This window comes from Ciconia boyciana, chromosome 3 (genome assembly GCF_034638445.1).
Source record: "Ciconia boyciana chromosome 3, ASM3463844v1, whole genome shotgun sequence".
Taxonomy (NCBI): domain Eukaryota; kingdom Metazoa; phylum Chordata; class Aves; order Ciconiiformes; family Ciconiidae; genus Ciconia; species Ciconia boyciana.
The window spans coordinates 80,304,710-80,319,332 of NC_132936.1; the positions used below are offsets into that span (position 1 = coordinate 80,304,710).

Sequence of the window (14,623 nt, forward strand, 5' to 3'; positions counted from 1 at the left end):
AAAGCCAGAGTTGACAAGCCAGCACTTCTTCAGGTTTGATTAAGGTCTTTTAGCATTTTGTTTCAGTAATACCTGTTGTTTGAGGAGAGCAGTTTCTTAATTTCCTTGTTCTCGCTCCTCTTCAGTTTGAGACACTTATTTTTACACTGTATGGCCTGAAGCCATTTATTCTTTGTAAACCAACACAGCTGCTCCATCTACACTGTGAACAGCTAGCTCGGGTTTTAGCAACAGCCTAGATGGAGAGGTACAGAGCTCTGCAACCCAATTCATTCTGTTCCTTACTCAAGTTTTGCAGCTGGGAACTTTGTACTATTGCAACAAGACTCTTTAAGTCCCCAAGAGAGTCTGTCTGTTGTCTCTGTTACCTGTTGCAGAGTGTGCGCTTTTTATTCTTTTATGTCTTTCAGAGAGAGAGGGAGCAATGGATGAAAAGCAAAACTGCTTTGGGAAAGCCCTTTAGCATATAATCCTGCTAAGCTAATGTCAAAGCAGCTTTCCAAGAGAATCTGTCTTCCTCTTCCTTCCCAGCAGAGAGTGAAAGCCAGATGCTGCTGCTGAGGAAGAGGAAGGATATGAAGCAGTCTAGTGCAGCTACAGAACTACCAGGAGTAGTAGGTAACCAACCTGAAACCTGAACAAGTGGGAGTAATGCTATTGAAGCTTATAGCTCATAATGTGGAGATGCAACAGTGGCATATGAGGGCTGAAGGAAGTCTAGAGCGAACAGTAGCAAAGGACAAAATAGAAGAGGGAGGATGAACATTTTTTTTTGCCAGAGCACCAGCAGGTGATGTTTCAAATACACGGAAACAGACTTGAGAGCTTACTGCTCCCAAACATTCAAAATCTCACTTTGGTTGCAGTCAATCTAAAACATGAAAAAATGCCCTTTAAAGTCCTTATTGAACTCCTGCTTCTTGTTTGCCACATAAAAGTGTGAACAATGGCTATATTAGATACGATAGAACCTACACCCAAGTCTTGTTACCAACTGGTATGATCAGTTTGATGAACAAAACCTTAAATAAGATAGAAAAAGTCATTCAGCCTGCCTGTGCCATTGATTCTGACTTCTATATTGCTTCTGTTAGAATAGCCTAAAACAGCAGATACTGTGCTTCCCCTACTGATGCCCCATTTTTCCCCATATCAATTTCCAGTGTCAGTGAGAAGCTCCCCTTGTTTGTTTTTTCCATTAACCAGGTACTTCATGGGAAGACGAACAAACCAGTCAGAGACTAAATAAAGAGGTTTCCTGCACCTATCCACAAAAAATGAGAGACAGTAAATCCACCTCTTCTTCCAGAGCCTCTTCACCAGCACAACTTGAAGCCACTGAGAAACTGAAGCAAGTCAAAACTAGATTGCAGCTGGTGGATCTGGCTGGTAGCGAGTGTGTCGGTAAGCAAACGTGTCTGTTTCTGGGCATGGATCCTCCCAGATCTAGGTTACAATAGTTGCCTTTACCTCTTTATGTAGGGATATGTGCTACCCTGCTTTCATACAGGGGGTGGTTTAAACCCACAGATTCTGACATAAACAAAATTTGTGGGCCTGATTGTTCCAGTTTTACACTGGTACAGTTTAACTGAAAATCTGACTGCATAAGCCTAAAATAAGCTCAGGGCGGTTACCCATATCATAGGTATATTATTTGTTCAGACTGGTTTTATTAGGCCTGTTTTTCTACTCTGAAAATTAGCATGTCTTTGTACAGAAATGTTTAAAGTGTTATTTAGATATTACAAATATCTGTAATAATTGATATCACCATGTGTGGGTTTTTCTGCCTTATTGTGGAAAAAGTCTTGGAGGAAGTTAGTGTTGAAAAGATAATATTGTTTTCATTGTTTCTTCAAAGCATTTTCCTCCTCCCCCCTCCTCTATGTGCACAATAATTTAAAAAACTTGATTATTTCCTAAAGGACAAGCTTTCTTACCAAGAAAAGCCATGCAGCCAAATGTACCATTCCAGAAATAATGTTTTGAAAACTGAACCATATTATGAAAGAGTCTTTTACTTTACTGCCAAGAATTCTTGCTGTTGCTCACTGTTAAACTTTTGTTCCACAGAGAAACCTAATATAATACATTATTTTTTTCATTTGCTCTAAGTGCTGGAAACTGTTTGGTAAACATGTAACTGAGCAACAGTGTGTGTGTTTGTTCCCTCAGTTCAACCAGGACAAACATTTACTTGGGTTGGGGCTCAGCGGGCCAGATCCTCCAGTGAAGCCCAGAACTGTGCTCATTTACATCAGTGTTAGATGTGGCCCTGCACATACAGCAGACTAACCTCTGCCATCAGCTACGCTGGTGGAGATTTGAAGATGTTGGACTTACTCTGATAGAAGTGAGGGCAGCTGTTAACTCATAATTGTTTTAAAATGTGGACAAATCTAAGTGAGCAGCAGTAGCAGGCATCTCACGCACTTTAAATGTACATCAGCACCCTGCCTTGTTAACTCCACAGCCATCCTGGATCATTTACTAAGTGGCCCCTTTTTAGCAAACTAGGTTTCAGTTTGAAAACTCAGCTAGATGCTGCTTTGTGGAAGTTAATCTGACCAAATGTAGGTAATCAGCAGTTTAAACATGTACCCCCTTACCTATTTGCAGTTTTCTGCTTTAGGGTGATACCCATTGTCTCAGGAGTCCACCTTCACTGACTATAAAAGGGGATGGCTGTAGACATAGACCCTAGTAAAGTTAGGCTGAGATACATCCTATCTCAGGTTGCTGACACCCTGTGGCAGGGTCTTCTGTTTTGTTCTGTGCCTCTCTGCAAAAAGTCTACCATTCCAGTCCCATCTGCTCCTACAGTCACATTTCTCCAGCCCTCACTGTCCAGACTTCTGGTTTTTTTCCCTGTTACTGTACCTTTTAACACTTGCCTCTTGAACACCTCTCTTGTTCTCCCAGTTGGGAAAATACTGGCCTAAAGGGAAAACAAGATCCCTAGAGTCGCTCTGTACACAGTCTCTTTGCCTCTCTGGAGGTGGGACAGAAGGCAGTTGAGGAAACTGTTAGCCACTTCTGACCATACCTCTACCATTAGCTCTGCCTAGTATGGATCATGTGCTCTGGGTAATGAGAACTGATTGCAGATGCATCTGTACCTCATCCACTATCCTGAAGAAAGGTTGAATTTGAATAATGTGATGCTAAATAGTTATAGCAAGTTTCTCTTCCCCAAATGGCAGAGGTAAGGACAGGAGGAATTAATTACTCTAACCACACTCATCCAGACTGATCATAGAGTTGAGCTTGCAGCACCTCTTGAAATCGGTGCAACTTGATTTGTAGACCACACCTTTCCAGTGTTGCTCAAGGGCAGCACAGCTGCATACAACTGTGCTGGGTGGATGGTAGAAGGGCATCGTTTTCCTGTATTGATTTCCTTACAGCAAATCGTACCACAAAGAACAGCACCTTACAAACTTTGGTGAACATAAACCCCTCACACTTATGGCTGTTGTACAGTTTTCTTTCTGCAGCTTATGCCATCAGTGTCACTCCTGTTCTTCCTGAGGGATACAGACAGGTCAGTTAACTATTATAAAAAATGGTGGAACACAGCAGACTTCCCACTGGAGACACTGTGGACTGATGTTTTCAAAAGTAGTGTTGTCTTGTCTGATCTTATGGTGTTCCTACTACTTTCTCAGTTCCATAATATATATGGAGCCAAGATGCATTGTATGGCTGAAGAGATCAACTTCAACATGAGATACTTCAGACCATCTGCAGGCACTGAACTTTCTTTAACCTTCCATCACAGAGTAGAAGTACTAACAATGTCTTGGTAGTCTGGAGTAAACAGTCACTACATCTTGCTTTTGGCATGGGTGGACTGGAAGTCATGGTTCAGAATTTGTATTAAAAAATACTGTGTCAAAAGCAGATGATACAGCAACAGAATTTTTCACAATTACAATTGAAGCAGCTTTGCTTAGACTTACATTGCTTTTTTCTACACTGTACTAGGTATGTCTGGAGTGACAGGTGCAGCGCTGAGAGAGACATCATTTATTAACCGCAGCTTGTCTGCCCTAGCAGACGTTCTTGGAGCAATAGCAGAACAGCGATCTCATGTACCTTATCGAAACAGCAAACTTACGCATCTGCTTCAGGACTCCGTAGGTGAGGGGTTGTTCAGACTTTTGTTTAACAGTATAGATTTCTTTTCCCAATCTTTCCCCTCCTTTGTCATGTAAAACTAGAGGATGATCTTGTACTCCTCCCTTGTATGTGGGCCTCCATTCAAAGACTCAGGCTTTGGAGCAGTGTGAGTACACAGTGAGAGCTCTGAACTCCTGAATTTGGCTAAACCTTGCCGTTTCCAAGGTTCAGTTTAGGAATACCATTGTAAAAATCACAACATCTCTAATAGGATTGTGTAAAAGGTAATAATTGCATTTCATTGGTGTTTCATGTCAGGTACAGTTTACAAGTTAAGCTTCAATCTTTATTACTACAGGGTGTAGTCACTTACTTGCACATTCCTTAACATTGTGCCCTGTAGCAGTAAGACAAAGGAAGGAGACAGAACATAGTCATAGTACTGTGCTACAGCTCCTTTTTGGGTTTGGGTCACCTCCTCTTCTCTAGCTCCTCACCTATGCAGAAATAGTTTTAAAGCAAGTGTAATTCCTCCAGCAATGTCAGATTTGTGTCCCTCTATATAGTATGTTAGTCCATTTTTCTTCAGCCAGAAAGCATCAGCCCTTTAGTCTCCAGTTCAAGGCACTGACGGTGACTGAAGGTAACAGTTCTTCAGAGCTTCTGAAAGACTATTAATTTTGCTTGAACTTTGAATTTCACCTAGTGCTGGAGTCCCCACTGTGAAAAGGGAAAGCCAAAGAAAGAAGCGAGTTTAGGAGCTATGCTGTATGGGCATTGAGCCTGGTTTTAACCATGCCTGGTGTATGACTTGGTGACACTGTTTAGGTGAAGTGTCAAAAGTGGCAAGTTCCTTGTTTGTTTAATCAATCTCTATGAACTGCTAATAAGTCTGGTTTGCTTTATTGTCACACAAATAAGCCATTTGGCTACTACCCTGAATTTACAAATATTTGACAAAGCTTAATGAAGTGCCCAGACCCATAACATACATGCAGACTAACTGATGAAGCTATAAGGGGGAAAAAAAATTCTATATCACAAATCATGAAACATTTATTCTACTGGGGCAAATATCATATTGTTAGATACAGACTTCCCTTGAAGGAGCTGTTTTCAACAGCCCTCTTCACAGACAGTCTTCTGCTTCATAAAAGCAATGGTAGCCTATGCTCATTGTTGTGTAGATCAATACATTACCAGTGTATAACTTACTGAAAATAATAACGTAAATAAGTATGTTTTGTCTTTTTCCTGCTTTTAGGAGGTGATGCTAAACTGTTGGTGATGCTGTGCATCTCTCCTGACCAGAAGTACTTAACAGAATCAATGCAGTCTCTGGGATTTGGAACTCGTGCTCGGCAAGTTCAGAGAGGACAAGTCAAGAAAAAAAATTTCCCAGTGCAGAGTAAAGCAAAATAAAAGCCAAGACTCCTGTGGATTAAAGTATTATTAATGAGTTCCTCAGACTGAAATGTATATTGTTGTCCTAAAGCCATTCTTTTAGATATCAACTGCCAGATAAAATAAACAATCCTCAACATGGCATTAGTAAGTCATAAACCTGCTGATAATGTTCCTGCTCCAAAGATAATACCAAGTATTGACAACAGCTACCAACCATGGTGGAATGGCATAGAAATAAATCAGTCTTTTTTAGGAAAGCTACTTCAACACATGGTTTTGGTGATGTGTTTCCTTTGGGCAAGTAGAACTAAGTCAACAGAGCCCTGATTTAGGATGGCTCGCTTCTGAAAGGTCAAGGGTGCATTCTGTTTTCTTAGTAGAAGACAGGAGTCTAAATACCATCCCGGTGCTTAAAAGCAGCAAGTGATATACTTCCCCTCAGCTTGGATTAAAATGAGACACATCATTGTGGCTGGCTTTTCTGTCTAGCATGGATGGAGTCATTCCTAATGCACTATCAACAGGTAGGAGTGTAAAGGAACCCATCAGCTGTATTGAATGGAGTTCTGTTCTCTGCTTTGAGGTAGGAAATAATGGCACTAGTGAGATGGAGAAAAAGGAATAAGGCTGTATCTGTTATCCCTCTGAAATGTAGCTTAGGAAGCAAATGAGGGATTATACAACTTTTTGAAAACACACTGAGGTTAAATGGTTGGAGCAAATCCCAGCTCTGCTGAGTTTACGAAGACTACAGCTTTGCCTCTTTTGTCTTTTTTTTTTTTCTCCATAAGTGCTGAAAGGCCCTGAACTACAGATCCTAATGGTTAATGGGACCTACGTTGTACAACCATTTTAGTAGTAGTCTGGCCTGTTGTTTCACTTGCATTTCTGAAGCAAGCTAACCATATCACAACCTTGAAGATGTGCCTGCACATTAGAAAAGGATAACTACATGTCTCCCATCTATCACATGAAAAATACACCAAAAACCCAGCTCATGACATGATGCTTGTCATCTTCAAGAGGCTTTCACCCTCTTACACCAATGTTGAGACAAGATCATGCAGGGTATGTGAATGAAGGTTACACTGGGAGAAGTTCCAAGGAAATTTAAGCAATTGTTAGAGATTAGTAGTTCTGAGATGAGTAGCTGCGTTCAGATAACATCTAATGTGTTTTGTGTGCTGCTTTATTGCTCAGCAGAGGCCTCAGGATCCACTCTGAATTTTTACCTCCATCAATCACTCTGCCTCTAGACTGGGGAGAGGTCAGTGGTAGGTCACCGCAAGAAGGTTTAAATTGCAGTGGCCTGCCCGAAAGGCTGGAGTTTGTAGTACTCCAAGTCATTTAACCTTCACAAGCATAAATATTTATGTAGAGATTATATAGCATACTATTATTGGAATTTCACCCTTGAATACGTAACAGCTGCTGTGGTGCATGCAGTGCTCTAGTGCTCAGAACATTAGCATCGCAACTGGAGAGCTGTAGTAATACGTGTTTTCCTAAATAATGTCACGAGGCTAAAAATGCCTTAACTTTACCTGATTCCAGCAGTAACAGATGGGTAGAAAAAGAACCTGGACACAGGACCTTACAAAGCTGAACAGTCACTAAAGCAATCTCAGGTGAGAGTGTCAGAGCAAGGAATGCTAGCCTGCTATATGAAATGCAGGAGCAGACAGCTTCAAGCTCGCCTTAGTCTCCTGACAGCTAGGCTACTAAAGCAGCCTGGATTAGAGCTCTAAGAGAGGTTGTGACAAGGGAGGGCTAGCTGATTCCACCAGCATCTTTAACTAAGTTCCTCAAATATTTTAAGGATTTGGAATTTCCTAAGTGTTACATAGAAATGTAACTTGTCATGAACTGCGCTTCTTTTCTGGAGCTGCTCTTCAAAACTTGGCATTTATTTACAACCTGTGTGGTAGGGGAAAAGCAGCGACGCTTATTGTTAAAGCTGAGAAATAAACGCCTCAAAATATCAGCAAATACCAAAAGTTTAAGTTTCTACATTAACATTAACTCTGCCAGATCGTGCACATATGGCATTCCCTATTCCTGTTTTTCTTGTCAGCATAGCGTATCACTCGGTGTTTGACCTACACAATGAAGTGTACAGGATATGCAGGGCAGCAAAGTTAACATTTTGCTCTAAGACCTTTCAGTTTTGGAATTTCCTGGGTTATAGAGATGTAATTGCTCAATTCCAGTGTCAGATGTGATGCACTGAAGGAAAGAAGGGTGAAATGGCTTTACTCCAGCATCTAAGCTGAATTGTCTTCTGCCCGAAAAGTCACTCAGACCTGCTAAAGGAGAGGCAGGGATCTTCAGACATGTAACTAATGTCCTGAGGAGCAAGGAAAACAGCATGTGCAAGGCCCTATACTTCTCTGCTGTAATTGTTTTAGTTTTCAGATCTTTCAAGCTTTGAAATAACAGCTTTGTTAGAAAAGCAGGTGTAACAGACACTCATGGAGCTGACTTTAAGGTTTCCTTCGTTGACCAAAACCTATCCTGATAAACCAGTCCTCATCATCTTGATACTGTAAAGCTGAAACACACATATGAACACTGGGAGAAAGAAAGAAAGTGATATTTGAAAGTGTTCTAAAAAAAACTGAGACAGGAGGTCATAAGCACCAGGAAAAAGGTGGTGATTTTTAAAAGTGCCTATGTAGTCTATTTGCTAATACAGCTTTGCTCTCTGGGATGGCAGGGGCACAAGCAAATGAGAGCAGAAACTACATAAATCAGGAGAAAGTCCTTTCTGTGAAGCCCACAAGTGCATAATCCAGAGCTCAGCTGGTCTCTTGATGCTTTCTCAACCCTGCCCTATCCCCGCCTGCTCAGCCAGGTGCCTGGGTCACTGTTTTGGAGGGAGCGTTGCTCAGTATAGGGCAACCTCTCTCCCATCTACGATCAACATGCCTTGGTGGCAGTCAACATGTTAACCTTTCACTGCTGGGCTCTCATTCTCCTCCCCTGGGCCCCCACTTTCTCCTGTGACAGTTCAGCCAGCGCTCAGCCACATCACACTTTCCACCATCCCCTGGCCAGCCGTAGGAAACAGGCATGCCTCCACGCAGCGGTGCAAGGCACCACAAGCCCCAGCTACCTGTTGGGCTGGGCTTTAGATGCCCCTCTCAAATTTATTCTGCTTTTCTCCTTGCCCTGCAGATGAGCTGAGCAAACCACTTCAGCAACAGTAGCTAGGAGCCTCCACCTCCTTCTCAAAACGCCTACCCGTATTGAAACCACAGCAGACACAAGAGAATTTGGTCCTGTGAATACATCAGTATTCAGGATCCTGGTTTAGTGTCAAGTTGGCCAAGGAGTCAATGGTGTGAAGCCTGACCAGCACAGCAGCTGCCTGGGAGGCCTAAGGTCTGGTATTCGTGCCAATGTACCCCGAGCACCTTACGTAAAGGTGGAAGCTGCTTCCACACTGCGAGCACCCCTCACCCCTGGCACCCTACTCACTCATCCTCTAATGCACAGGCCGAGCACCCCCCCAAAAAGCAGAAAATTTGGATCCAGTTCAAAGAAAGGATTTGAGCTCATGTCTCACCCCACACAAGTGAATGCTCTGGCTTATAGCACATCTGCAGATCTGGAGATGGGACAAGGAAAATGGGACTCTGTCAGACCAATCCCCAAGTCCTAATAGCAGCAAGTGCTCATCTAGGGTAAAATACACAGACATGCGTACACATAGACCTACACAAAGTTAGCAGAAGTATAGACATATCTGGAATCAGACAATAGCCTTCAAGGTACAAGTCCAAAACTTGGCCCAAAAGTACAGCTTGGTGCCCACATTTCTCTGTGGATTTATGATTACAGATGGAATTTATCAACTTGGGTTGTTGGTTCCCCTTGCTGCCAAGGGAAAGTGATTAGCAGGCTAGATCCACTTTCAGCAAGTACCTCCACCTCCCTAGTCTAGGGAGGGAGTCCAGGCAAAGGGTTGAGAGCCCCAGCTCTCAGTTTGCCACAGCCAGGGAAACTGATTGCTCAAGGACCTGATTTTGAAGGACATACAACTACTGTGGAGGTTTTTCACTTACTTTTTCAGCCTTGATCCCTACCATACCTACCCAGCTCTAACGTTAAGCTCTGCAGCGCTGGTCCAACACACCTTCTTTCAGCCTTTGCAAATCTGTCCCCGGTTCACTTGCAGCACCCGGCTTTCCATACAGGGGAAGGCAGCGTGCAATGGGGCAGAGCAGAGCGGATGGCACAGGAGCTGCTCCCCATCAGTTCCCCGTGAGGATGTGTTTTTCAGAACCCTCAGTGAACGCCTTTGTGCAGGGCAGCCTACCACACACGGCCCGAGAGCTGCCCCACGGTGAGCACGTGGCTGGCACGCTGTAAATTCACCTTGCAGTTCATAACACTCTGCACCCCCTGCAGACAAGCCGTTAATCTTCCTCACCACCAAGGAGTACTCTTACCAGCAGAGCCCAAGGAAGCAATGTGATCCACAATTGCTTAACAGTGCTGCATCTCATCACGGGGTTAAAAAAAGCAGTAATTAAACCAGCCAGCGCCTTTGGCCCACTCTTAAAAAAAACCTTGACCTATGCTGACGTTTGAAAATTAAATATATAATTTCCACATGTGGCTTCATGCCTTGGCAGCAGCCACACCACAAAGAGAGGCTGCTCTTGGTTTTAGCCAGGCTAGGAAAACCATAATTAGCATTGGAAGGTTCACAAAAATGTTTAATTTGTTATTAAATTGCCAATTCCATTTTGTGAAGCACTGTTCCAAACCCTTGCAGAACACGAGGCACAGGCAGAACAAAGGGGTCATTGGGAAAAGCTCCTGCTGCGGACAAGCAGTTGCAAGTTGATGGGCTTGCAAGCCCCTTCCAAGCAGAGGAAGAGGCAGCAGCGTCCACTCACGGAGGAGCGGAAGGACCGGAGTGCAGGAACACCAAAGGTACCGCAGCCTTTCACAAAACCAACTTGGTGTTTGAGCAGTGACATTAACCATAGCCCCAGCCAGACAAAAATGCAAGCCACATACCGTACGAAGGAGGGCACAGGGTGATCTAATTGAAGGGCACGAGTGAGGACAAACGTTGCCTACAATTCTTTTTTCTTACATCCTTTTTTATCAAACCAGGTTTTATCTTGCAATGCATTTGCCCCTTTTAATTTCGTTTATATAAAGGGAGACTAAAAAATCTAAGATAATATCTGAGCCTTCTTGAATTCATGCAAGTATATCCTGGGAGGCCAGGGGAGTAGACAGCTGCATTCGGTTTCGTTTATTTGAATTCATCTTTAATAAGTGGAAAGGTGCCCACAGTCTTGACTAAGGTTGGCAATGCATCCGAATAATAACCTTCTCAAAGCTGCACTGAAATATTCTTCAGTGACATTTAGAAGCCAGCATTTCACAGCATGCCCCCAGGGGCAGGGAGAGCTAACGCAGCAAACCGCCCCTTTATGTCATGGCAATGCTCCCCTCTGCCTGTGTTTTTACCCAAGATCTCAGATAAGAAAAAAAAAAAAAAAAAAAAGGGATGATCCCTCCCTCCTCCCCATACCCAAGAGTTTGAGACTGATCAGACAAAGCATTTGGAAGAGGAGTCCCAAACTCAATGTTTCCATGACATGATGTCATGCTCCAAATTCACCTCGTTTGTTCAGTACATGACATGCTTAAATGGTCAAGTGACCAGACACATTCAGATGTCAGTACTAGCAGTTCAAACACCAGGGCCTAAATTCAGCAACAAAAGAAGAGAATTGCAGTGCTACAGCTATCAGGACCAAGTATTTAGCATCAGCTTCGATAGAAACAACGTGGGGAAAAAAATCCATAGTTATCAAACTCCAGGAACATGAGACGTGCACATCTTATCCACAGACTTGCAGTCTTAAAGTTGCACCTCTGCTCATTTCCCTGGGGAACCACAGTGAGTTATCCCCATTGTTCTTCCAGCTGCTCTGGCTTCACGCTTGCAAGTATCTCCTCCAACACATGTCCCCTCTTGCCCTTTTTCTGTTACATGAAATTACTGTCCTGGCTGGGATGAGTCACTGCCCAGCAGTTCACTTAAAGGCAAGCACCAGGAGTGGTCTTCCCCTCTCATTTTCCTCTCGACTTTACTAATCTGTTCCTTTGCTCTTCTAAATGAAAATAAAAACAAAAACCAAAAGCTTTGGGAGCCACACGAGAAGCTTTGAAGAGCCAAGAGGCAGAAGATGATACTTCCTCCCTCACTTCAGTTGTTTGGATTTTTAGCAGCCTGAGCCTCCTCCACCTGAGCATGCACACACACACAGACTCTGCCCACTACATGCTCTGAGCTGGCATTTGGAATAACACAAGCTCCAGGTTAAACTCGCAACCAGCTTCAGAAATGCAAGCATTTTGCAGGGCAGCCAATGCATTAGCAAGCAGTCCTTCTTTATGCTTTAGCCACAGGCCTCCGGTACTTCCAGCCCTGCATGCTTTGGCCAGGCAGGGCTGACATTCCCCACACAACGTGCTTTACACCCGCTCAGAGTTTCATCTACGTTTGAGATCCAGGCATCCGCACTCCTTTTCCCCCGACCCATTTCCCAAGCCCTCCCTGGGGTAGGTGGCTCAGCGTGGGTGGATGCATGCACTCATCCACACGCCACTTAGAACGGAGCTGGAGGAGCAGCCCGTGCTGCTCCGGCTGGGTCTGCTGCCAAGGCTGAATCCACGGAAAATGGCTAGCCGGTGCTGAATGTGCCAATGCTCTTAGTGCTTGGCAATGCAACTGAGCTTAGGTAGCCAGATCTGACAAGTTATTTCATGGTGCCTGACTTGTGGGAAGCAATTCCCAACAGAGATAGGACAAAGTTCGCAAGAAGCTATTCAATATCGCACCATCCAAACAGGGACACCTCAAGGAGGTGGCACAGGGCTCAGTCCAGAGGGACTACAAACTGTGTGTTGGGAAGGTACCAGGCACTGCAAAAGCCACTGCCCAGGCTACCTCCAGGGGCCAGAAAGGGCATCGTGTCTCTGGACATCCCCCACTGATGCTGCTTATGGAGAGACATGTGTCCCATCTGCTACCCTCCCAGTCTCCATCCAGAAGAAAAGCTTTATAATGCCTTTTTGTGGAAAGCTGTTGTAGATTCTCAGTGGACATGCACCAGCTGGAAGTTACAGCAGTAGCTTTTGCTACTGTTCACTACCTAATGCCATGAGAGCAGAGAAACGCCTCTTGGTAGCAAGCCCCTTAGATCAGCCAAGACACTACAGTGACGTACCTGTTGCACTCTTTACCTCTCCTCTTACCTTGGCTCATGAAGACTCTGAAACTGCCCATACCAGCTACCAGACCAGCAGCTGTGATGTGGGGAACGTGCAACAGGCAATGCAAAGGGAGGAAGAAGAAGTCCATAGCCAGATCTGAGCCTGACTTCTGCTTCCTCACCAGAATCTGGTTTACCTGCTAAATTTGGTGTAGTGTTTGCAACGGCAAGAGGCAGGATGAGACTGTGATGGCTGAACACAAGAAGCTGTACCTGCATGTTCATCAGCATCATCTCCATGTGAACAGGGAGAGAAGACTTACGATGGACACACTGATGTAGACAATGCATGACTGCAGGCAACTCACAACAGCCGCTTGCAGGACATGGGATGCAAGCAATAGGCCTACAGTTTTTCATCATGAGCAGGTTTGTGTTAACCCCTTCTACCTCAGTCCCGTAAATCCTGGCACATCAAAACATCACAACCTTTGTAATCCCAGCTGCAAGTCATGAGCTCAGCTCTAAGGTACCCAGAGAAAAGGCACAAGAATTGATGAATAACAAAAACGTAAAAACGTGCAAGTGCATGGAGACATGGGGCAGAGGAAGAGAAGCAAGCTATCTGCACAGTCACTGTGCAGGTCCTGGGAGGGCTCCTGCTGTTGAGGATCCAGCAGCTCCCAAAATCCTGGTAGAAAGCCTTCTCTGGTCAAGTTACGTAGCAGAGAAATGCAATGCCTGGGGAAGCCAGGCACACAGCTACTGCCTCCTGCCTCTCATGTCACCGGGACTGCATCTAGTCTGGTTGTGGAACTTCTATGAACTTAGAAGTAGCTACAGGCGTTACCTCTGGCCAAATTCAGGCCAACAGAGCAGCCATCTTCTTCACTCTCATACTTCTAGGAGGCATCCACCTCCTCTTGGCAGAGATGAGCTCCCACACTCGCTCACAGGTTTGCTCCTGCTCTCCTGAAGTGAGCCATGCATTGCCATGGGATGGTGAGGTGGTCCCTCTGCAGAACAGACCAAGCCAAGCCCAAGGAAGGGGAAGTGCCACTGGGGACACCTCTGCCCATTCGCAGGCAAGCCTGGCGCTGCACAAGGCAGTGCCAAACTGCCTTCAGCCAGCATGCCTTTTTGGAGACCCTAACCAAGCACTCAGGATACCAACACAGCTTAAGGTGACCCCTGAAATGTCAGCTTCCCGGGCAGGACAAGGTGCTCATGCAGGTCCACAGGGACCTATTATCTGGGGGGTACACAGCTAATTCCAGCACACAAACAAATTACACACACTGCTGACACAGCCGGTGACCACAGTCCAGCACCCATGCATAAGAGCTGCTCCATGACAGCCAAGAGGGTCCTGCATCATCAGTGCTTATGACTCCTACACTGAACAGCATTTGGGCAAGACTGAGAGGCAAGCAAGCCCTACCCCACCACCCCAGCAGGGCTCTCCTTACTTCTCTTCTGGGCAGCTGCTGGTAACTCTTCTCCTAGAGGGTCTGCAGAGGTCCTTTCCCTGACTCTTCTCCTCAGGAGGGAGCTGATTTCCTGTGCTTTGATTGCCTTCCTCTGTAGCACCCTCCACCTGGACCTGCTACCAGCTGCAGCAAGGTAGACACCTGAGCCGCCAGGAACACTTTCTGGCCCCTGCTCGTGGGCAGAGGAGAGCAGCTTAGGGACACCAGAAACCACCTCATACTCCTCCACACCTAGGATGTCACCGCTGAAACAGCTGTTTCAGCGCATGCTGTTGCCATGCCTCATGGGGCTCTGTGTTTTAGCCATGCATCCTCTGCATGGGGGGAAATTGTATGTGGAGCTCTGTGGGCACC

At 45.0% G+C, this 14,623-nt stretch overlaps 1 protein-coding gene across 2 annotated transcripts in view; it reads left to right on the top strand.

Moving 5' to 3' along the window:
- KIF25 (kinesin family member 25) overlaps positions 1-5,765 on the top strand; it is a 43,065-nt gene extending 37,300 nt beyond the window's left edge. For both annotated transcript variants that reach the window (XM_072856268.1, XM_072856269.1), the window contains exons 13-15: positions 1,207-1,404; positions 3,991-4,146; positions 5,390-5,765. In XM_072856268.1, coding sequence (XP_072712369.1) covers positions 1,207-1,404; positions 3,991-4,146; positions 5,390-5,547 — 512 coding nt within the window. In that variant the 3' untranslated portion in view covers positions 5,548-5,765. The remainder of the gene's footprint in view (positions 1-1,206; positions 1,405-3,990; positions 4,147-5,389) is intronic.
- Positions 5,766-14,623: the final 8,858 nt, after the last annotated feature.